The sequence below is a fragment of the Chelonoidis abingdonii genome, chromosome 1, assembly GCF_003597395.2.
Source record: "Chelonoidis abingdonii isolate Lonesome George chromosome 1, CheloAbing_2.0, whole genome shotgun sequence".
Lineage (NCBI taxonomy): Eukaryota > Metazoa > Chordata > Testudines > Testudinidae > Chelonoidis > Chelonoidis abingdonii.
The window spans coordinates 92,133,489-92,156,927 of NC_133769.1; the positions used below are offsets into that span (position 1 = coordinate 92,133,489).

Genomic DNA, 23,439 nt, shown 5'->3' on the forward strand with positions numbered 1-23,439 from the left:
GCACCATCGGCCACCAGAGAGGGAGAGGAGTGAATACTGCTCTTCACTGCTGCAGCATTGCCTCTACCAGCAGCATTCAGTACACATAGGGTGACATTGAAAGAAGTCAAGAAATGATTTCTTCCCCTTTTCTTTCACGTGGTGGGGGGAAGAAATGAGGAACTATTCCCAAAACCACGCAGAACACTGTGTTTAACCTACAGACATTGGGAGCTCAGCCAAATGCAAATACTTTTCAGAGACTGCTGTGGACTGTGGGATAGCTGGAGTCCTCAGTACCCCCTCCCTCCATGAGTGTCCATTTGAGTCTCTGGCTTCCGTTACGCTTGTCAGCAGCACTTGTAGCTTGGAGATTTTTTTCGAACGCTTTGGCATTTCATGTTCTGTAACGGAGCTTTGATGAACAGATTTGTCTCCCCATACAGCGATCAGATCCAGTATCTCCCGTACGTCCATGCTGGAGCTCTTTTTGGATTTGGGACTGCATCGCCACCCGTGCTGATCAGAGCTCCACGCGCTGGCAAACAGGAAATGTAATTCAAAAGTTTGCGGGGCTTTTCTTTACCTGCCCACTGATCCAAGTTCAGATTGCTGTCCAGGACGGTCAGTGGTGCACTGTGGGATACCGCCGGAGGCCAATAACGTCGATTTCTGTCCACACTACCCTAATCTGTATTGTTTATATCGATTTAATGCTACTCTCTCTCATGGAGGAGTACAGAAATCGATATAAAGTGCTCTTTATATCGATATAAGAGCATTGTAGGGTGGATGGGTACAGCGTTAAATGATTTAACGCTTTTTAAATCGATTAAACCTGTAGTGTAGACCAGCCAGATGAAAGGAGAGGGGAAGGATAGCTCAGTGGTTTGAGCATTGGTTTGTAACCTACGGTCATGAGTTCAATTCTGGAGGGCCATTTGGCATTGGTCCTGCTTTGAGCAGGGGGTTGGACTAGATTTCTTCTGAGGTCCCTTCCAGTCCTAATAATCTATGATTGTTGTATGTCTGTAAATTCTGAACTTCAGAGCTTTCCAAGAATGTTGTTTGCACATATGGGATAATGTACATTTTGAAATATCCTAACAAAGTACTACAAGTAAGAAGGATAATGTTATATGCAGTGTAGTCATACCTGTGGTGATTTCACAATATTAGAAAGACAATGGATATCTTTTATTGAACCAACTTCTGTTGGTGAGAGAGACAAGCTGTTGAGCTTACACAGAGCTCTTCTGCAGGTCTGTAGAAGCTCTGTGTAACCTTGAAAGCTTGTCTCACCAACAGATATTGTCCAATAAAAGATAATACTCACCCACCTTGTCTCTCTAGAATGATGTTATACTGTCTGTTCAGAAATGAATGCTGAATACATGACCAAGATATTAGAGATGGTCTGACTAGAAGGAAGCGGGGGGGTTTCAAATTTGATACTTTAGAAGCTCTCAGTATTACAGAAGTGCAGTGAGATGAGCTATCAACAGCATATGATAATATCAATGGTGGAAAGAAGGGCTACTGACTCCGTAGAAAAAGAAAGTGTAAACATAAAAGGAAAGAATATTGGAGATCATAGTGGTAATACTGAAAAAATGAAAAATAGTACAGAAAGAAACTTCAAGAGCCATAGGCAGAGATACCCATGTGGGTTTTTTCCCCACTGTATACTTTAAAATAGAGGGGAAAACATTTGATTCATCTTGATTAGCTCAAAAGTTCAGAAATTGGACTGAAAATCTCACAAGATTTCTAATACAGTGAGCCCTTGTGGGAAGGAGATGTGAGGGCAGTAGTCATTCTCACTGTACTTGTGCACTGAGCTACGTCTACACTACAGGATAATTTGAATTAGCTAAACGATTTTATAAAACAGATATTATAAAGTCGATTTGTGCGTCCACACTAGGCACATTAATTCGGTGTGTGCATCCATGGTCCGAGGCTAGCATCGATTTCTGGAGCAGTGCACTGGTAGCTACTGTAAAATAATGAGGCCAATAATGTCGATTTCCGTCCACATAACACTATTCGATTAGTAATATCGATTTAGCATTACTCCTCTCGTTTTGTAGGAGTACAGAAATCGATTTAAAGAGCCCTTTAAATCGATATAAAGAGCAGTGTAGTGTGGACGGGTCGAGCGTTAAATCAATTAACGCTGTTAAAATCGGTTTAACAGCGTAGTGTAGACCAGGCCTGAGCCTGAAAATGTAGAGAAGTGGGAGGGGGGAAAAGAGAGATCCAAGCTGACGTGGTTGTAACTAAAAGCCATTACTTTCTGAGGGCTGATTTTTAATCTATGTGAAATGAGTTGATGCTCTGAATGCAATTACTAGGGAACAAAACTGTCACCTGTGTGCATCACCAAAAACCACCATAATAATTGGCATTCTTGTTGGCGGTAGGCAGACTAAGGACTGAATCAGCATGGAGAATGAACTGCATTCAGGCACACTAAGGGGATCCCTCTAGCACAAGACTTGAGGCAGATTGTCAGGCTGTTGTCTGGGAGGCTTGTATAGTCACTGCTGGGAGCATCCCTGCCCTGGTCTGTGAATAAACAGAGGTTTTCCATTTCCAGGGCTACCAGTCTAGCACCTCTCATAACCACTAAGGGCCAGATCCAAAGCCCACTGAAGTCAGTGAACGAGTCCCATGGATTTCAGTGGCTTATGTGTAAATAAATAATGTTTATGAACAGTGCCAGTTTAATTCTCCAAGACATGGATTTTTAATCAATTGACTAAATACTTCCTTATCTTTCCTGCCAATATAAAACACAGTGGCAAGCACAACCACTTTTCTGAATACTGTAGTGCAGTGAGTGCTGTACTTATGCTATACTCCAGTGAGTTATGTAACTGGGCTTCATATGAAAAAAATTAACTCCATTATCAATGCCAGAAACATCTGCTCCTGTATTTTAAAGGCAACGCCTTGGATTAGAAAGGCAAGGCACCAGTTCCAGTTTCCGCAGCAGCTCTGTATTGATTTGCATGTGCACCGGAATCTGATTAGAAGCTTCTTTGCTTCCTCTAGATACTGATTCCTGACTATTTTAAATAGTCTTCTGATAAAGCAAGCTACCTTTTTCATCTACGCTGTTCCCAAGAAACCTTTGTCTTTGTCATTGGTCTATCTAAATTGATCTAAGATGACTCACAGGAACCATTCCATACTTTTCAATCTGTAGCTCATTTGATTGCAAATTAAATGTATTCAGTTAGCACTAAATGAAATCACCAAAGCTTCAACCATGTCTGACACAAGCCAAAGTAGAAAGCAATGCAGTTTTGATCATCAGAAAGATTTGCTGTTCAAACAAGTCCATTTATGCAAACAAATGAAAATAATATAACAGCTTCATTCAGCAATAATGCTAGTAGTTAACATATTTTCTTCATTTGAAAATGATCTTGCAATTTTTTTTTTCTATTTGCTCCAGCAACCGTTTTCCTGGAGTTTTGGAAAAGACGACGAGCAGTAATTGCTTATGACTGGGACTTGATAGACTGGGAAGAAGAAGAGGTTTGTAGATAATTTGCTATTTTAATCTTGCATATAAAAGATTCTGGTTAAAATCAGCAACCAATTTTTCCTTTAGTTTTATTATCAATTTCTCTTTCACATCAGAAGCTAGAAAATAAATCTTGTAATTGATCTTTATGCAAGGACAAGCATTTTCTCCCAAGATGCTTCACGTCGAGCTGTGAAGAAACTTGCTGCGGGCCAAATTGTGCTCTCATTTTTCACCAATGTAAATACAAACTAACTTCACTGAAGTTTGGGAGCATTCTCTGGGTTTATGCCAATGTAGATTCGAAAAGGATCTGGCCTCCATTGTGGTAGAACTAGCAACAATCACACTAAAAGAATCTTTCAGCATGATTTAATTTTTTTTAAAGCAATGACTTGTTAGTCCATAGAAATTCAGATTTAAAAAAAATGCGAAAGGTTGACCTGCCTGCTTGCCCTTGAATAACTATACATCAACATCCAGATGAGTTTCCTAAGGTGTTGCTTTGGATAGCTGCTAAGAATACTGATGGGGAACCTCAAAAGGTTTTCACAGCTCCCAGAAGTCTGGCTGCTCATTGTATTATTGCCCAAAAGGGTTGCAGTGAAGCAGCTAAATTCACCCAATGCCCAGTGGAGGAAAATCCACTATGAGAGGAGGCTGGGATGGTGAAAAATAGCCACAACCTCTCTTCTGCTGTGGCTGCCACACAGGCATGCAGGGCTTTGATGGCAATGGAACTAGAGGGGGTCACTATTCAGGAGAAGGGCAGGATGCTAGGAACCTGCAAGGTGAATTTGGAACCCCTGCATGGCCTGGAGCATTGCTGCTCTGGGTTTCTTTGCGCCTAGGCATGTAGGATTCTTTTGTGGGCAGAGTCAGAGAATGGCAGGCGGAGCTATGTTCCTTTCCACCGCAAGGGGTTCATTGCCATTGTGGGAGAGCTACAATAGTCATCAGGCTGCATTAATGGTCACAAGTTTCAGAGTAGCAGCCGTGTTAGTCTGTATCTGCAAAAAGAACAGGAGTACTTGTGGCACCTTAGAGACTAACAAATTTATTTCAGCATAAGCTTTCATGAGCTACAGCTCACTTCATCGGATGCATAGAATGGAACACACAGACAGGAGATATTTATACATACAGAGAACATGAAAAGGTGAAAGTATGCATACCAACTGGAAGAGTCCAATCATCAGCAGGAGAAAAAAAACCTTTGAAGTGATAATTGAGATGACCCGTAGAAGGTGTGAGGAGAACTTAACATAGAGAAATAGAATCAATTAGTGTAATGACCCAACCATTCCCAGTCTCTGTTTAAACCTAAGTTAATTGTATCTAATTTGCATATTAATTTGAGTTCAGCTCGCCTGGGAATGGCTGGCTCATTACACTCATGTCTGTGTGTTCCATTCTATGCATCTGAAGAAGTGAGCTATAGCCCACAAAAGCTTATGCTGAAATAAATTTGTTAGTCTCTAAGGTGCCACAAGTACTCCTGTTCTTTTAATGTTTACAGTGGCTTGACTGCTATTCTGCTGCCTGTGGGAAAGAATTCCTTCCCCAGGGTCACTGTAGATTTTCCCAGCACAGAACCAGACTTCTCAGCCTAGGGACAGAAATTGTCTCTTTGGGAAGAGGCCACATGATGTTACATTTGCTTATTTGCTGACAAGATGGGTTTTCTTTAACACTGGTGGTGAAGGAAATAAGTGAAAAATACAAAGGAAAACAAATGGCTGCTTTCGGCCAAGTGGAGAGCCCCTGTGGAATCCCAGAGTATAAAGGGGCTGCTAAAGAACTTAAAACAGATGCCTAATCAGCAGGGAACTTCGCTGGCAGTCCACACATGCTGTCAGATCAATCCCAGGATTGCTTTGGGACTGTTATCAATGTGTCTAGAGCAGTGGTGCACAACCTGCGGCCTATCAGGGTAACCTGATCACGGGCCGTCAGACATTTTGCCGACATTGACCATCTGCAGGCACTACCCCCTGCAGCTCCCAGTGGCTGCAGTTTGCCATTCTCGTCTAATAGGAGCTGCGGTGGGGGCCATGCCTGAGGACAGTCAATGTCAACAAAACGTCTCGCAGCATGCAATCAGATAATCTGATGGGCTGCATGCAGCCTGCGGGCTGCAGGTTGCCCACCACTGGTCTAAAGCAGTGGTTCCCAAACTTGAGCCACCGCTTGTTCAGGGAAAGCCCCTAGCGGGCTGGGCCAGTTTGTTTACCTGCTGCCTCTGCAGATTTGGCCAATCGCTGCTCTCGGTGACCACAGTTCGTTGCTCCAGGCCAATGGGAGCTGCTGGAAGTGGTGTCCAGTATGTCCCTTGGCCCGCGCCACTTCCAGCAGCTCCCATTGGCCTGGAGCAGCAAATCGCGGCCACTGGCAGCCACGATTGGCCGAACCTGCGGACATAGCAGGTCAACAAACCAGCCCAGCCCGACAGGGGCTTTCCCTGCACAAGCGGCGGAACAAGTTTGGGAACCACTGGTCTAGAGGATAGTTAGGTCCTGGATCTGCTAGAAGTCAGTCACTAGTGAAAGGTGAGTCATAGTGAGAGTGGCCTCAAATGGTGCTGTTGGTGTCAGCAGGAGGGTTTCTCCTGTCATCATAGCTACCACCTCTTGTGGAGGTGGATTAACTACGCCAACAGGAGAAGCTCTCCCATTGGCATAGCAAGGTGGCACAGCTGCACCATTGCAAGAACAGACCTGCCCTAATTCTCTCCCAGGACAGAGACGACCTGGAGAGCTGGTTTGTGTTTTCTTTTGTTTTGCTGTGCCTGTCCTCCACTGTCACTTAAAGGAGTGATGCTGTCAGACTACAGGGGAATAGCCGCATCCTATTGGAATTCCTTATCCACAAGAGGGGGCAGAGCTGGGAGAGCAAGAGCAAAGGGGCTGGCAGGAGCCACTCAATGCAGCTATGCAGGTGTGTGCTGTTGGGGTTGCCCCTCTCTGGGGCGACTGGGAGCCAGGCTGCCTCACTACACAAGTCTGGTGAGTCGACGAATTAGCCTGGTGGGGCAGGAAACAGTCAAGGGCTCAGGCCCTCCAGCAGGGGCTGAGCAAATAGTTCAGTAACAAGCCCAGGGCCTGGGTCAGGGCGGGCAGCAAACAAACAGTTCAGGGCTCAGGCCCTCAGGCAGGGGCTGAGCACAGAGGTCAGTACTAAGCCCAGGCCCTGGGTCAGGGAGGGACAGCAAACAAGCAGTTCAAGAGCAAAGCCCAGGCTCCTGATCCTGAGTGTCGGGGCGAGGGGGAGTCTGCCACCCATGAGTTTGGATGGCAGGGGGGACGCAGGCCCGCCCACTCCTCTGCGTCCTAGCCTGGGGCCCTGACAGCGGCAGGCAACCTGCTGCTGTGTCAGTGGGGATCCTGGCCACAACACATTGACATCAGCTCTGGGTATGCCACGGCCAGACTAGAGTCAGCTGCCTCTGGGCTACTTCCGACCTCCCCCTCTAGCAGTACCTGCGTCTGGTCAGCATCTTCCGCTTCATCAAGCACTATGGGCTCCTTGGGGTACTCCGCGAGCGGTAAGCTGGATAGCTCCTCTGGGTCCCTTCTCCCCGGTAGGCTTACTGGCTTCTCCGCATCTGGTTGGTGTCAACCTCAGCAGGTATGGCCAGTCCTCGAGGCGGTCACAGGCAGCAGGAGTCTCCTCAACGGGAGCTAGGGCACCAGCGTCCGGCCTGTCCAGCGGCCAGGCAGCTTCTGAGCCCTGGGGTTGGGCTTTTATATTTCCTGTCCTGCGCCTTGACCTCTGGGGGGGGGGGCGCATGCTCCAGTAGTTCCGCCCACTTTGGCATCCGGAGGGACTCGTCCTTCTCTGGGGTGGCTGGGAGCCAGGCCGCCTCACTACAAGCTGAAAATGAGGGCCAAAGAGAGTGTTGCCTGAGTAAGGGGTGAAGAAATTCTGCTAATAGGAACAGATTTAAATACTGCCCTATATCTAACTTTCCCCACATTCAGAGATAAATCAGTAATAATGAGGAGCAAGATACTTTTTCACGGTGAGGCACCTCTTGCTAAAACTAGGAGGGTACACAAGCATCTAGCAAGCAGTTTTATTGACAAGTGAGCTTGGAAAAAGGATTAAGTGCAATTTTATTCCTACTTTGTTGAATTGCTACCGTCTACTATCAAAATCCTAGAAATTTTCCTGGTGTCATCTTTGAAACAATATTGTTTACAGATATACATTTTCAAACACTCTTGTTTATGATAGTAACTAACTGGGGGGTTTGTTAAATTTTATGGATGTAATTCTGTGAATTTAGATGCCCTTTTCTTACATTGATCTGTTTTCCTCATTAAGAGCTGCTGATTTCCCAACTGATTTCCTGATTTAAGTGTCTGGCACTTCACTGATGTATTACTAGAAATAATTTTATGAAAAAAGTGATCTGAAATTTGACCTTGCTTAACCGTATTGTACATAAAAATTGCTCATTTCTTTTTTAGGAAGAAATACGCCCCCAGTTTGAAGCAAAGTACTCCAAGAAAGAACGGATGAATCCCATATCTGGAAAACCAGAGCCTTATCAAGCATTTGCAGATAAATGCAGCAGACTTATTGTTTCTGCATCTGGAATATTTTTTATGGTTTGAGAATGCTAATTTCCTTTCCAGTTACAAGAAGGAAAAGTTTAGTTTAAAAATGGCAGACAGAGTAGAAATTTTGGAAAACAAATCATTTGGTTAGTCTGAATACAGAGGGGGAATTATAGTTTATACTCTGGTTTAAAGATTGTACTGTCTGTTACAGCCAGGGTTGAGGCCCCCCACCACTCACTCCCCTTGTGGATGGTTACCAGTCTGCTATACTGAACACAACCTTTGGATCCCATGTGCTTCTAGCCAGCTGGGTCTGGACAGAGTCAAGACACTTTCTACTTTTGGTTTCTCAGACTCCCTGTCTGGTCCCTTTCCTGGGGATGTGGGACTCCACATCCAACTGCCCTTAGCCCTGAAACTAGTGTGGTCCCTCAGCAGCAACTTATGCATGCCCCACTTTCACCGCCTCGAATTGCACCTCCATGAGCACTCCAGTTTTTACTCTTTAGGGATACATAGCAGATAAAGCCAGAAACACCAGCTTTGCAAAGGAACTTCTTAAATATGCACTTTACTCTTAGCAGAGGAGAGTACAGATCTAGGCAAAACAACAAACACCTGAACACAACTCCTCTCCCCCCACCCCTCACCCCTGAATTTTCATCACTTTCGATAGCCCTTTGGTTTTTTGTCAATGTCCATAGGGGAAGGCCTCTGTTCCCCCTTCTCCAAATGTATGTGTCTTCTCATTCTCGTATTGGAACGATTCCCCTTTCTAAAGAGCATTTCACTTTCAAAAGCAATTTCTAGTGCCTTTTTCTGTTTCTGTTCTTCTGCTGGGATTTTCCATGCTGGCAGAGAGTTGTTAAAAATCAATGGCTCTGCCAATAACAACCAGGATAGAATTATTCAGTGCTGAGGCCCCTTGGTGGTCGTGTTGCAGTTTCCCAGACACACACTGTTTCTGCCACAACATCGAGGTTCTAAACCACAATGAAGGTTACAATCATAAATGCTATTCATAAAATAAAAGGGAATTCATCAATTGACATACAAACAAAATCTTTCAGTAAAAAATACCCATGTGTTAAAAACATAAGAGGATTTGTTTTAATTCATGCTAATCAGCATTGTTAATCTGGAGTAGCTCCACTGAATTCAGTAGAGTTACTATGGATTTACGCTGGTAGAACTGGGATCAGAATCTGTGTGGTATCCAGCAAGCCTATAGCCAGGGACACATGCAGGGAACTGGCTTAGAATGAAAATGTGGACTCATTCACAATGATTTAATTACTGCCTTACAATAAATAAGTAAAAACAGGGCAAATCTCAAAGTCCTCACCCAAGTTTTGCTCGATCCTTATTCATGCAGCATCCCACTGACTTCAGTGAGAGTTCTGTTGTAGTAAAAACTGAGGTTCAAATCCCTGAAGTCAATGGGAGTTTTCCTGTGTGACAGTACAGTAACTAGTTCAAATTTACCTTCTGAAGTACAAGTTTTTTCAAGGTTTTTTTTTTCCCCTCAAGGAATTGGCTTGTATAAGAATTTACTAAGGTTGCCTATTGAAAAATGTCATTAGGAAGGCCTGTTCTGCTGAGATGATTATTTAATGTGATGATGTGATTGGTACTCACTAGGATAACTATTCATTTTTATTATTATTAATTATACCTGTCACTTATATGAGACTTTACAAACTAACTTCTTTATGAACTTCAAAGTTAATGACAGGTACTAATTAGTCTGTTCAATGTAGGTAAGTAAGTATCAATGTCACTATTTTTTAGGTGAGGAAATTGAAGCAGGGAAGTTAAATGATTTGTGCAAGACCATCAGTCAGGTCAGAGCTGAGTCCCTGGTCCTCCTGTTCAGACCCCATGCTCATACCATGCTCACCACTTCATTACATAAGGAAGTAAAAAAGTATGTAATTAGGGCTTGGCAAATGATTAGGATGGAAATCAGAACCAGGTCTACTCATGTTTGCTGAACCTAATCTTTGAGTTCAACAAATACCTTTTAGGTGTTGGAATCATGAAAAAGGTGTTGGCATCATGAAATTGTGGTGCTAGGCAAACCCACCCTCTGAGACTGGAACTTGGGAAGCAGAGAGCAACAAGCATCTTCATGTGCCTAGCCATATGCTCCTGTACCCATCGCAAGGATCAGATTTAGGATTCACCAAAATATTGTGTTCAATCAGCAGCCAAACAGGGGTGCTGGAACAATTTTTATAGTGGGGGTACTGAAGGTGGAAACCACGTGTTTGGATTGTTACTATTATTTCAAGCCAGCTAGTTCCAGCACCTATGCAGCCAAAGCCAAATTTCTCCAAATTTGGGCCAACTGTATTCATAGGAAGCACTTTGACTACAAATTATGACTGTTCCTGGCTCTCACATAGTGGTCTGTTGGTGACCTTGAGGAAGTCTTCATCTCTCTGTGTGCTAATTTCCCCATCTACAAAATGGACGTAATGGTGCTTACTTTATAAAGTGCTTTAAGTTCAGTGGGAAAAAGTCCTTTGTAAGCACTAGGTATTCTGATATTCGCCAAATCCAGGAACTGTGTAGAATGCATTGTACATTGACTTTTTATTTTCTCCATCGGCTTCAATAGCAGAAAATCACCTCTACTTTTCTAACAAAGGCAATGTCTTAAACCTTTTACGATTCCCACCCTTGAAAACTGCTTATATTATGCTCCAATGTCAAACTCAAACTTTCAGCATTTTATAAATGATTATCACTGTGATAGCTAAACACTGTATGTAAATTGGTTAAAAAAAACACAAGACAAAACAGGAAGCCTGCCTCAGGCTAATAAGTGAGTTCTATGTATGTTTTCAATTTTGTGATGTAGTTGGATAACTTTAAGCTGATAGAGGAACATAAATAAACATTCATACAAATACCCAAAGTGAACCATTATAAAGTCTTTTAATCTGGAAAAGTATTTAAATGGTTCAAAATTTCAGAACAAGTTCTCATAGTTAATTAGACTTAACATTCAACATTTGGACTCTTAGTTAAGAAAGCACTTAAGCATATGCTTAAAGTTAAGCATGTGGGTAAGGGCCTTCCTTATTAACGATGTTTTCCTGAACTGTAGAGTTAAGAGAGTCTCTCTCCAAAGTATCTATCTATTTATTTATTTACTTACTTACTTACTTAGATTTACAAATTTACACTGGTGAAAAGTGCTAAAGCAAGTGTAGCAAATTAAATGTCAGGTCCAAGGTTAGAACCCAAGTACATCTCTACCTTGATATAACACTGTCCTCGAGAGCCAAAAAATCTTACCGCGTTATAGGTGAAACCATGTTATAGCGAACTTGCTTTGATCTACTGGCGTGTGCAGCCCCCACCCCCGGAGCACTGCTTTACCGCTTTATATCTGAATTCGTGTTATATTGAGTCGTGTTATATGGGGGTACAAATGTATTTTGGTTTTGGAACTTGTGCCTAACCCACTCAGCCATAATTCCCCAGCTAAATCATTGAATCAGTTTGTGCCTTAGTCACCCCATTTGGATATGGTGGCTAATGAAATGCCTTGCGCTTGCATAGTATTTTTACATATGTAGATCTTAAAGCTCTTTATAAAGTTAGATAGGCATTATTAATCTGGATTTGTAGTTGGATTGTCTACATGGGAAAGTTATTGCACAGTAAACTAGGGTGTGAATTTACTGCACACATTAGCTATTCTGCACTAACTTCCCCTGTTGACACTCTCATTGCACACTAAAAGTGTACTCAGTGGTTTAACTTAATATACTTTGAAGTGCCTGGTTTTGCTTCCATTGAAGATTGTGGCAAAACATCCACTAGTGTTAATGGAACCATGAGTGGGACATAACTCCTAGTTATATCAGTGTTAGCAGGTTTGGGCCCAAAGCTATCCACAGTAAAAATGATTAGTAAGTTTGCTTAATTACAACTTATTTTCTTCAGATATTGCTAATACAGGTTTTCAAGTAACTTTTATTATCTGGAAAGTCTGAAAGAGTAAGAAAGCTGATCTATAGGGAGAAAAAGAAAATTACACAAGTCAAAGTTTCAAATCAGGATAGTTTTATAATGACGTTTAACTTAAAACTCAGTTAGAGGGTGATTTTAAAGAAAAACTTTGAGGAAATATTCTTCCTTGCTTCCAAAATAAATCTGTCAATTGTTAAGTTAAATCAGTTTTCCAATACAAAGTTATAAAGGCTAACCGAGGACTTTGTAGTGGAGGCTAGCTGTCACCACCTTTTCATAATAGATTAGACACAATATGATCTTCAGATTCAGGATCTTTCTACCTGCAACTGATCTTATTTTCAGAATGCAACACTTGCATAAAACAAAACAAAACAAAACACAAGAACCCTGTTTGCTGTCCCCTTTCTGAGCTAGGTTGCACTAATTCCCATCCAAAATGACCAATTTTTTTTAGGGTTTGTGTCACCAGCTGGTTCCTGCCTTCTTTACTATTGATAATGAGTGCAAATTCATTGTACACAGGGTGAAGTATGTATATAACCTTTTTGACCTATGAGAGGTCTTTTAAACCTTCAGCTAATACTAACTTTGAATGCTAAACACTTAATCAAATATCTCACGACCTAAAGCCACCATGAATTTATCTATCTTCCAAATTGCCTTTTTCTCTTTTTTAAACAAACAGATTGCTTTGTGCTTTATCTTAGTGAAAAGTTCTTGAAATTATCATTTGGGATGATGTCACTTCTTTTGCCAAAGTCGGAGATCACTTGAAAAATCATGAGATTTAGATTTAAGTCAGAACTTGGAAGCCTGGATATTCAAGTACTATTTGGCTTTGGCAAAACAAATTCTGGACTGTATTATTTTAGCCTCCCTTCCCCCACCTTGTTAATCTTAGAAACAAGCCAAGAATTATTTTCAAAATTGACTTTTTATTGTTGTTTTTGTTTGAATAGCACAGGCTTCCACTGGGTTAGAAATACATGGATTTTTAAAAATGAAATATCCTTGAAAAACAGTATCTTAAAATGAGAGAAAAGGATGTTCTGTAAAACTTAAAATAAAAGTAGTTCTGTATGTTTCAGTAAACCGAAACGTCACCAGGTTCTGTTTGGATCTTCATTTACATCCATAAAGAGAAATGGTTGAACCACAAAGCTAATGGGGCTGTAGCCCGCTCCACCTTCCAACTGCCACCCTGAAAATTTCTACTTACTTCGATATCTGGATGCCTTAATATAGTTTGGTTTTGGAGATACCCCTGCAAAGTCAAATGCATTCTATTGTTGGCAACAGTAGTGTCAATGATAAACACACTGCAGGCTCCTTAGAATGTTAGTGCATTGAAATAAGAGTTTTGCCCAATCACTCCACCTACTGGTGAAGATCAATCTTATATTTGTCTTAATATATTGTCCGGTTAGATTCCCAGTGAGTGATATCTACTTAACATCAAAAGTAAGCTCATGCTGTCAATTTAAAATCCATAAATAAAATATCAATATTGTGCTGACTCAAAAATAGCTCTATGGATAATGTTATGGTGTTTCCCAAAGTAAAGTGTTAGTGAGATATCCTGGGTAATTTAAGGGAAGGGATTGAGGCTGGGTGGGAATATTTAGGTGATTTTTATATATATACACATATATATATATTGGATGACGTGAAAATCTTTCAGATATGCTGTAGCATTTAGTTGTGCCAACCTAGATTTCCATATTAGTTTTGCATCAGAAGCAGGAAGTTTGCCAGTCAGTGGGATCATTGGATGATTTGCGGTGCTAAAACAACACTCAAGGAAGACGAGGCCATTGCAGAGAAGCTATATGACTTTTTTGATCAGTCTTCACTGCAAAGGATATGAGGGAGATTCCCAAACCTGAGCCATTCTTTTTAGGTGACAAATCTGAGAAGCAGTCCAGATTGAGGCATCGATATAGGTGGTTTTGGAACAAATTGATAAACAGTAACAAGTCATCAGGGCCAGATGGCATTCAGCCAAGAATTCAGAGGGAACTCAAATACGAAATTTCAGAACTACTAATTGGTATGTAACCTAACACTTAAATCAGCTTCTGTACCAGATGACTGGCAAGTTGGTGAAAACTATAGTAAAGAACAGCATTATCAGACACATAGATAAACATGATATGTTGAAGAGCCAACACTGCTTTTGTAAAGGTAAATCATGCCTCACCAACCTATTAGAAATCTTTGAGGGGGTCTGCAAACATATGGACAAGGATAATCTAGTGGATATAGTGTACTTGGACTTTCAGAAAACCTTGGACAAGGTCCCATACCAGATGCTGGTAAGCAGTCATGGGATATAAGAGAGGGAAGGAATAAATGGTTAGTTTTCAGAATGGAGAGGTAAATAGCAGGGTCCCCCAGGGATCTATATTGGAACCAGTGCTGTTCCACATATTCATAAATGATCTGAAAAAGAAGATAAACAGTGAGATGGCAAAGTTTGCAGATGATACAAAATTACTCAAGATAAGTAAGTCCAAAGTAGATTGCGAAGAGTTACAAAGGGATCTCACAAAGCTTGGGTGATTGGGCAACAAAATGGCAGATGAAATTCAATGCTGATAAATGCAAACTAGTTCATACTGGAAAACATAATCCCAACTATACATACAAAAGGAGGGGGTCTAATTTAGTTGGAGATCATGGAGTCATTATGGAAAATTCTCTGAAAATATCCAATCAATCTGCAGCAGCAGTCAAAAAAGCTAACCAAATGTTAGGAACCATTAAGAAAGGGATAGATAATAAGACAGAAAATATCATAATGCCACTATATAAATCCATGATAAATATAAATCCACACCTTGGATACTGTGTGCAATTCTGGTCATCATGTCTCCAAAAAGATATTAGAATTGGAAAAGGTACAGAGAAGAGCAACAAAAAGAATTAAGGGTATAGAACAGTTTCCATATGAGGCGAGATTAAAAAGACTGGGACTGTTCAGGTTGGAAAAGAGATGATTAACGGGGAATGTAATAGAAAACTATAAAATCATGAATGATGTGGAGAAAGTGAATGTGTTATTTACCACTTCATATAACTCAAGAACCTGGGATTCACCTGATGAAATTAATAGGCAGCAGGTTTAAAACAAACAAAAAGAAGCACTTCTTCACAGAAAACAGTTAACATGTGGAACTCTTTGCCAGGGGATGTTGTGAAGGCCTGAACTGGGACTGGATGACAGGGAATGGCCCATTCAATAATTGCCTTGTTCTGTGCCTTCCCTTTGAAGCATCTGGCATTGGCCATTGTCCAAAGACAGGGTACTGGGCTAGACGAACCATTCCTCTGACCTAGTCTGGCCATTCTTATAGTCTTATTGCTCCTAATAATGAAACTGACAAGGTATAAAGAAGAGGAGTAGCATGAAACTTGACTGCTAGTTTCTATCTTTAAAAAAAAACAAAAAAACACCTGTATGTTGGTGAATAAAATGGGGAAATCAGATATTTAAATCCTATTCCTAATACTCTGATTATGGAATTCAGTGTTTAAACCCTTGCCATACTTGAGTAATTGGTGACTGATCCAACCCTACAGGGTTATTGTTGAAGAAGCCAAAACAGTTTTAAAATGGCTCGTATTATTAAATTCCTGAATCTGTGAATATGTGTCACATTTCTTCATATTAGTTATGTGGTTACAATCTTCCCTGAAAGAAACTTACAAATCCTGAATTTAACACTGAGAGTCCTAAGCCAGAAATGATCCTTTGTAACTGTGACATTTGTATGCCTATCAGAACCTTTGTGGCTTAGAGATAACAGAATAGAAGAGTTTCCGCTCAAATTTTTAAAATGAGTGGAGACTATTTTAATCACTTTTTTACCATTAGAATAATTTATCTCAGTTGTTTTACTGTCACACTAATGATTTTGTCTCTTAAATAGTTATGACTGACGAAACGCTTCTTTAAACATTAAAGCCAAAATCCCAAGCCCCCTAAGGGAAGGTGTTGGAAAGTCCATCCCTGTCCCTTAAACCCAGAGCTGTCCAGCCTCAGGTTAGTGCCTAGGGTAATTACAGCAGCCTCAGAACTACTGCGTTTTACTCTGGCTGCCCATCCATTCCAACAGGAAGGGGTTATATGGGCATAGGGATAGCCACACCTGGATCAAGAGACAGGGTGGGTATAGAAGTTTCCAAGGCCACTCTATACCACCTAGGAATCCCCTTGTCCACAGGGCATCGTCCTCTAGCTCTCTAATAAAGTAACTTTGTGGCTGCTCTATGCTTCCACAGTGGAAAGAGTAGCTTTAATGGATCAGACGAACTGGTCCTACATGTTCACACACACTTCAACCTCCTTGTCACACTTCTCTACATATGGATTATGCCAACCGCAGTTAAATCAATTCTGTAAATAAAAGAATGTGAAAATGGCTTGATATTCTGGGGTAGGGGAGAGGTGTTGATTGTTTTTCCTAATTAACTATGATGTATCACATTTTTGTCAGGTTTTAAGAATGCATTCAGGTTGTAGTAATACATGCGGACACACCAAACCTGACTGGTTTCTAGTCAAGAAAATTTAATTACATGGTAACGTAGCTAAAAAATAGTATATAATGTAGACTGGATATGATGAGTCACCCATGCTAATAACAAAATGTTTGAGCTCTAGGTGACTGGCTTAAAAGGAACATGAGCTGGTCATGACAGTTTAACGCCCAACTGTTCTGTATGATATTTCACAACTGACTTAGTGACCTCAGCTCAACTGCAAAATTTTCTACATCAGACACCTTTTCTAAGTATTATCAAAGATGCCAGGGATGAAATTATCAAAGAGATTGAATTTACCATCCCTAAATATAATCCCTCAAAAATAGTCCAGTGAAGCAGCTTATTAAGGTAATGTGACAAAACTCTCTGTTGCTTCCTGTGCAGTATTTAACACAGGGTGAAATTCATCCCAGGCAAAGGGGCAGCACCAAAAGCCTATGTACCACTTAAATATTCAAAGTATGACTGACGTGAGCCATAAGCCATGTACTGACCCTCTCCTGAGTGGTGACTTTTACTCAGTGTAAGTGAGGTGAAGCTTTAATTTCCAGGGCTAGCAATCAAGCACCATTCACTAACACTGAAAAAAAGAAAATACTTGTGTTTTTCAAGAGAATGTTTAAATGTAGACATGATTTTAATCAGATATCAAGTATATTTTATATTATAGGAAACGGAGGGGAAATTAGATATTAATCCAGATGAAACCCCTCTCAGGAAAAAATGATGAATGTTTCAGGACTTGTTTTTTTAAGATAGGTTTATTTTTATAGTCTTGAGAATTTCAGAAAGAAATCAATTCCAATTGTGAGGAATTTCAGGCTTTTCTGTTTTTCCCCACCCCCTTTAGATCTGTGTGGTGATTGCTGCTGTTTTTGGCATTGTTATTTACCGTGTTGTGACTGTCAGCACTTTTGCTGCCTTTAAGTGGGCTTTAATCAGGAATAACTCTCAGGTTGCAACTACAGGGACTGCAGTGTGCATCAACTTTTGCATCATCATGCTACTGAATGTGGTAAGTAGAGATAACCAGGATCCATAAGCAGTGGGTATAATAGACCAGGATGCTGGGTTATCGGTTTTGGCAGTTTGCATGGGCTGGACTTCCGCCGGAAGAAGTTTTTGCTTATTATTATGCACCATGCAGGTTCCAGGGTGGCTGAGGAGGTGGTATCTGCTACTCAGCTTCCCCCCTTCATCAGCAATCTCCCTGGACTCCACAAAGATTATTGATGAACCTGGAAAACTGAGTCGCAGATACTGCCTCCTCAGCCACCCTGGAACCTATACGTCACATACAAAAAGCTCAGGTTCTTTGGAAAGAGCTTTTGCTTTTCCTGCCGGGCAGCTTGTGGATTTGGGAGGGCAGGCACAGCACAGCTGGGGCAGCTCAGGGCTCCTCTGGCCTTGGGGAGCGGGCTCAGAGATCGGCCCTCCGGCAGACAGGGGGTGGGGTTCACCCACTGTCCATGCTAGAATCTAAAGCAAAGTGCATACAGGCACTTGATCTATATGTGTCCCAGTCTGCATGCTCCTGAATGCCCTCAGTTGCTACTGACTTAAATGGGAGTTGAAGATGCTTGTTGGGTTTCACTCTTAGTACTTACCATACTTGTGTAATTGGCTTCAAAATTCACAATACATTTTGAAAAAAGTCTACAAATTATATTTTAAAGGAACATATTCAAGCCTAGTTGGTTCAAATTTGTCCTACATGTTATTTCTTCTATTTGTCTGCAAATTGAAAGTAATTCTTTAAACATGCTTTTTTAAACAAAATAGTTTAGTGTTCTTTTTTAATATAGGGGCCAAACTTGCTCCTCTCTTATTCACAGCAGAATTTTCCCTTTACGGATATATACAGACTCTCTTTCTACATGAGAGCACTTACCTGCATTGAAAACTTCACAGGGAGGGATTGACATTGAGTGGCTATGAACTGTTCCATCAGTTACTTCTAATGCTAAAAGCATGCCAATCACTGCATTCTAAGAGAGAATTCTGGGAGGGTGGATGAAGTCTGGCTTGTGAGTCTGATTGGGCTTGGGATAAAGGAATTCCTAGGCCATCTGTTCCTAGGTGGTTAAAATTCCAGTGGGGTACATCACAATGGGTTGGGTAGGTAAAGGGCAAGCTTTCCCATCCTCTAAGGTGAGAGAGTTCTGTTGGTTTCCCGGGTGCTTCTGACTATCCATGTAGCAGTGATTGTTGGATGTGTTTTTCTGTCACCTGCTCTTGACAAGATGGTTGCATCCTTTTCCTTCAGATGCAAATGTTGCCAGTTACCAATGTCATTGCCACCTCGAGGTTGTATTGTTGCAAACACTTCACAAACAGCTACATCTTCAAGCCATCCAAAAATTCCATCTAATTCAGAATGCCTTGCCCCACTTAGTAAGTGGATTGTCTTGCTGGAAGCCTATTATTCCTTAGCTCCATGAGCTACACTGACTCCTCAATTAGGCCTTGTCTACACTACAGGGAAAAGTCAATCTAAGCTACACAATTTGAATAGCATAACTCAAGTCGATGTAGCTTAGATCTACTTACCATGGGGTCCATACTACACAATGTCGACAGGAGATGCTCTGCCATTGACTCCCCTGACTCTTCTCAATCTGGTGCAGTACAGGAGTCGACAGGAGAGTGATCTGCAGTCAATTTAGTGAGTCTTCACTAGGCCCACTAAAATCGATCGCTGATGCATCGATCGCCATGCATCAATCTCCCGGTAAGCGTAGACAAGCCCTTAGTTTCCGTGTGAAGTAGAAGATGTTAATTCCAACCAATTTATGTATAAATGCTGCCTACTAAAAAGACCACTTCACTTCCTATGTGATACTGAGTTATTTGCAGTCATCTGAGATATTCAAACTAATAGCCCTGGTTTACATTCAAAGTGTCTGTGAGAAGCCATCACCACAGGAACTCTCTTCTCCTCCTTTGCACACTCAAGCCTGCATTTGGTGTCCTTTAGGACAAGTTGAAAGATTCGTCTGGTTTCCCATGCATTTCCCAAGGGAGAGAAAGGGGAGAGTTGATTGAGAAATTGGAGAAGGATAGGATAGAGACCAATAGTGAGTTGAGAAGTTGGTTTGAGGTCTCTGTAAATGTTTTTTAATGTATTTTGTTTAAAATCTGTAGCTTTTAATTTTTTATTTTTTTAAGTAGGCCTAGATAATGTGATAGGCATTCTGAAGAATAAACATAAGTCAGCTTATACCTCTGTCAGCAGAGAACTCACCACCAATCTTCCAAACATGTGTGCACTGAGGCAGCAATGAAACAACTCAGAACAGAAGTAGATTACACTTTCTAGCTCTCAAAGACTTCTACTGTTAAGGGGGAAAAATTAAAATAATGGAAAAAGCCATGAATAGGTTCCTTGTTGATTTTTTTTTTCTGACATATCAAGTGGAGTATTGCAAGAAAATCTTCTTAAACCTTACAGCTACTAACAAGAAATAAATATTGTCTGTGCACTGGACAATAAGGAGAGGACCAGGGAAAACAAGATCCCATAAGTATACTAAAGCATGACCATGAAACATCTTTTACAGAGGTGGTGAGGTTTTGAACTTAACCTTTTGCTTTCCACACTGAATTACAATAGGCAGTGGGTTACAATAGGCAACTAATGGAGAGCTCCTAAAATACTAACAGCTTCTGGCTCCCATAAGCGATCAGACAGTTGAGTCCTATACAAACTGTGAGCACATAAAAATGAAGAAAAGTCACATGGGGCAAGCAAAGAGAGATTAATATAAACAGAACTTGAGGTGAGATGAGACAAAAGATGTTTTAGAACAGTCTGGGAATCCCTGTAAGACAACATGGACTGCAGCCAAAGATTCTAATACAATTTCACAACTAGTCTGATATAAGCATGGGGGAAAGCTCTGGGTCAATCAGCTTCTAAGTTGGATGCTTTGAGAGCTGGATGGATAATATAGTTACGCATTCATCTTGACAAGATTCGATGACAGTCAAGCTGACTGTCTCCCAGTTAATCATGCAGCCTGCACTGAGAGCAATCACAAACTTCATCTTGGGTAGTAAAACCTGTTCATACCAATAATGTCGCCCAAGGAAATATGAATCCTGAATAAAATGGGATCCTAAATGAAGCCCTTTGAGATTTGTAATAATAAACTGTAGTTGCAGAAAAACTGTTCCAAACATCGTTAACAGAATCGCAAACACTGTCTGTCTGATCCAGGAGGAATAACAACAACATATAATATTCGCACACAGACATACAGGTCATTGACGATCTGTAAATGGGCACTCTCCGTGCCAGGATCAGGGTATCAAACACACAGCCCTTTAACACTTGTATATTCTCCATAGGGAAGTACTTTTAAAACTGGGAAGAGACCAGCTTTTCAATTATTTACATCAAAAATAGGATTCAAGTCACCACGGTTTATTTCAGACAAGGCAGAAAGCTCTACAGGAGAAATGTTGTTAATAGCTATGACAGAATTTCAAATTACTTGAGTTCCTAACAACTGGATTAATATGTAGTCTGTGTATAACTCACTAAACCTTAGCAACAGTTTATAAAGTAAATTGCAAAAAAAGGAATTGGAAACTAAGGGCCCAATCCTGAAAGATGGGGAGCTCTTTGAAGAGGTGTTGTGTCTCCTCAACTCTCATTAATGTCTATAGGAATTGCGGACACTCAACACTATGCAGGATCTGGCCCCAGATCAGTAGAAGGGGTAATACCATTTGAAGCACATGGATACAGTGATTTAATTTTATAATAAAAATGAATACTGTGTATTTACATTGTATGTTCACCACTGCATAAATGCTAACTCATGTCAAAGCTTCTCTATTAAAGAAGTTAGCAATCATTCAGAGGAATTTGAGACCATGATTCCTGTTATCATAGACAAGTGCCAATAAGGATTTAGAAGAACATCAGTGGTTCTGAATAAAGAAATGCATTTGGCAACAATGATGTTCCCTGAGCTCCTATGTCTGTCTCCCGAAGAGAGAAAGACAAGGTCTGTTTTTGTTAGGACTAATTTGCTTGTTAAGTTTTCCATAATTTCCCTTGCGTTTGCAGAATTAAATGACTTTTTACAGATGGAATGCAGAGCTAAACTTTTCATTAAAATCCACACACTTTTCAGTTTCAGTGTCAAAGATTTTCAAGGTAAAAATTAGTGTTTTTACTCAGGTATAGGAGAGCACATGGCCTAATTAATATGGCATTGGTATGGGAATGAAGAAACCTGGGTTTTATTCCTGGCTCTGCCAATTGCCCGGTTTCTGACTTGTTTTAATTTAGATGGAATAAGGGGCTCAAAGAGTCAAAGGTATTAACAAGAGCCTCTCACTGTCCAACATTAAACAGTGTCAAACAAGGTTCAGGGTTAGGTTTACAGAGTTGTCAGCCTGCTTGCTACCATGACAAATGCTCCCATTAAAAGTCCTTTTACTAAAGATACAGAAAAAGAAAAAAAAACGAAACACAATTGTTTAAGCATTTGAAATGTAAAGTGTTAAGTGAGGCTGTCACTTTAACAACATCGCTTGTTCCCTTTAGCTGTAGAGTCTTTAAAAGGAGAAGAAAGAAAAACCCTTGTTTGACAGTCTGTTAGCTGGTTTTAAAGATTGTAGTAAATGTCCTTTTGGGAAAAAGAGAAGTTAGTTGAGATGGCTGGAGCTGTTGTTAAAGTCTGATCCCGTTTCCTAGAAGGTAAAACAGGATGGACACACACACACACACCCCAAAGATTAAAAAATGCAGCCTCTGTTTCTGGTGTTGACTCTCATATTCAGCCTCAGTGTTGGAAGAAAACAGGCCCAGCACACAGTTTTATCAGCCCCTCCAAGATCTGCAAACTCATTCCAGCATCAGGCTGTTTAGGGCATTGCCTTTAGATGCCTTTCTGGTCACTAGCTTACGGCAATGTTGCAAAATATATAGTCTTGGAGAGCCTTACCAGGCAGAAGGAGACAGGTAGGAAAAGGAGAAATAAGTTAGACAGAGAAGGGAAAGGGCATGCTGAATGGATGTGGGTGTCTGACAAAGTCTCTCATCCCAGGTAGTGTTGGATTTAGCCAAAGCCATTGGAGGAGGTGATGTCATCTGGGTCCTTCTCGCTCTCTGGCCTGGTCAGGTTAGGCCATCTCTTAGGATTAGGCAGAAGAAGGTCCATTGGTGTCACACTGGGTCCTGAGATCTAAGGAAATGGAGGGGGTGGCAGCCATGATGGTGAAGCTTGCTCCTTCCCTTCTCTTTGTCTTTCAATCATCCAGCAACACAGTACCCAGTGTCTCCCCGCAATTCCCCCCCAAAAAGTCTCTTTGAGCATCCCAAAAAGGGAGTGATGGGCGGAATAGCTTGTCCTCCCATTATTTTGTCCACCAACTGACACACCAATTTTGGTTCACTGATTTTTGGTTCCACACTTTTCTTGTTTACCAAGTATGATCTTACCAAAGTCCTTGAGTGATATCACTCGGCCTTTTTGTTTGGACAAGTTCAGTCTGTCTCTCTCACTTTTAAACCTTTTCCCATCAGTATTTGTTAAATTGACGATTAAGGGTAAATCTGTAGACCCAGTTGTCGTAACAGACCTTGGACAAATTACTTAAGCTTTCTGCGTCACATCTGTACGAGGGGATAATAACTCTGCTCCTTTGTAAAATGCATCTGTGGATGAAAGGCACCACATAAGAGCTAAATAGTGTTACTTAGTAGTATCACAATGCCAACAAATTTTACCAAACAATGATGATCAGAATCTCAGTTTTAAAATGGAATAATAGTTATTCATCCTAGAAAACAGACCTATATTG

At 41.1% G+C, this 23,439-nt stretch overlaps 1 protein-coding gene across 2 annotated transcripts in view; it reads left to right on the forward strand.

The window, feature by feature from the left end:
- ANO4 (anoctamin 4) overlaps positions 1 to 23,439 on the forward strand; it is a 322,747-nt gene that overhangs the window by 262,005 nt on the left and 37,303 nt on the right. For both annotated transcript variants that reach the window (XM_075067279.1, XM_032788584.2), the window contains 3 exons: positions 3,446 to 3,528; positions 7,990 to 8,130; positions 17,471 to 17,635. In XM_075067279.1, the coding sequence (XP_074923380.1) occupies positions 3,446 to 3,528; positions 7,990 to 8,130; positions 17,471 to 17,635 (389 nt within the window). The remainder of the gene's footprint in view (positions 1 to 3,445; positions 3,529 to 7,989; positions 8,131 to 17,470; positions 17,636 to 23,439) is intronic.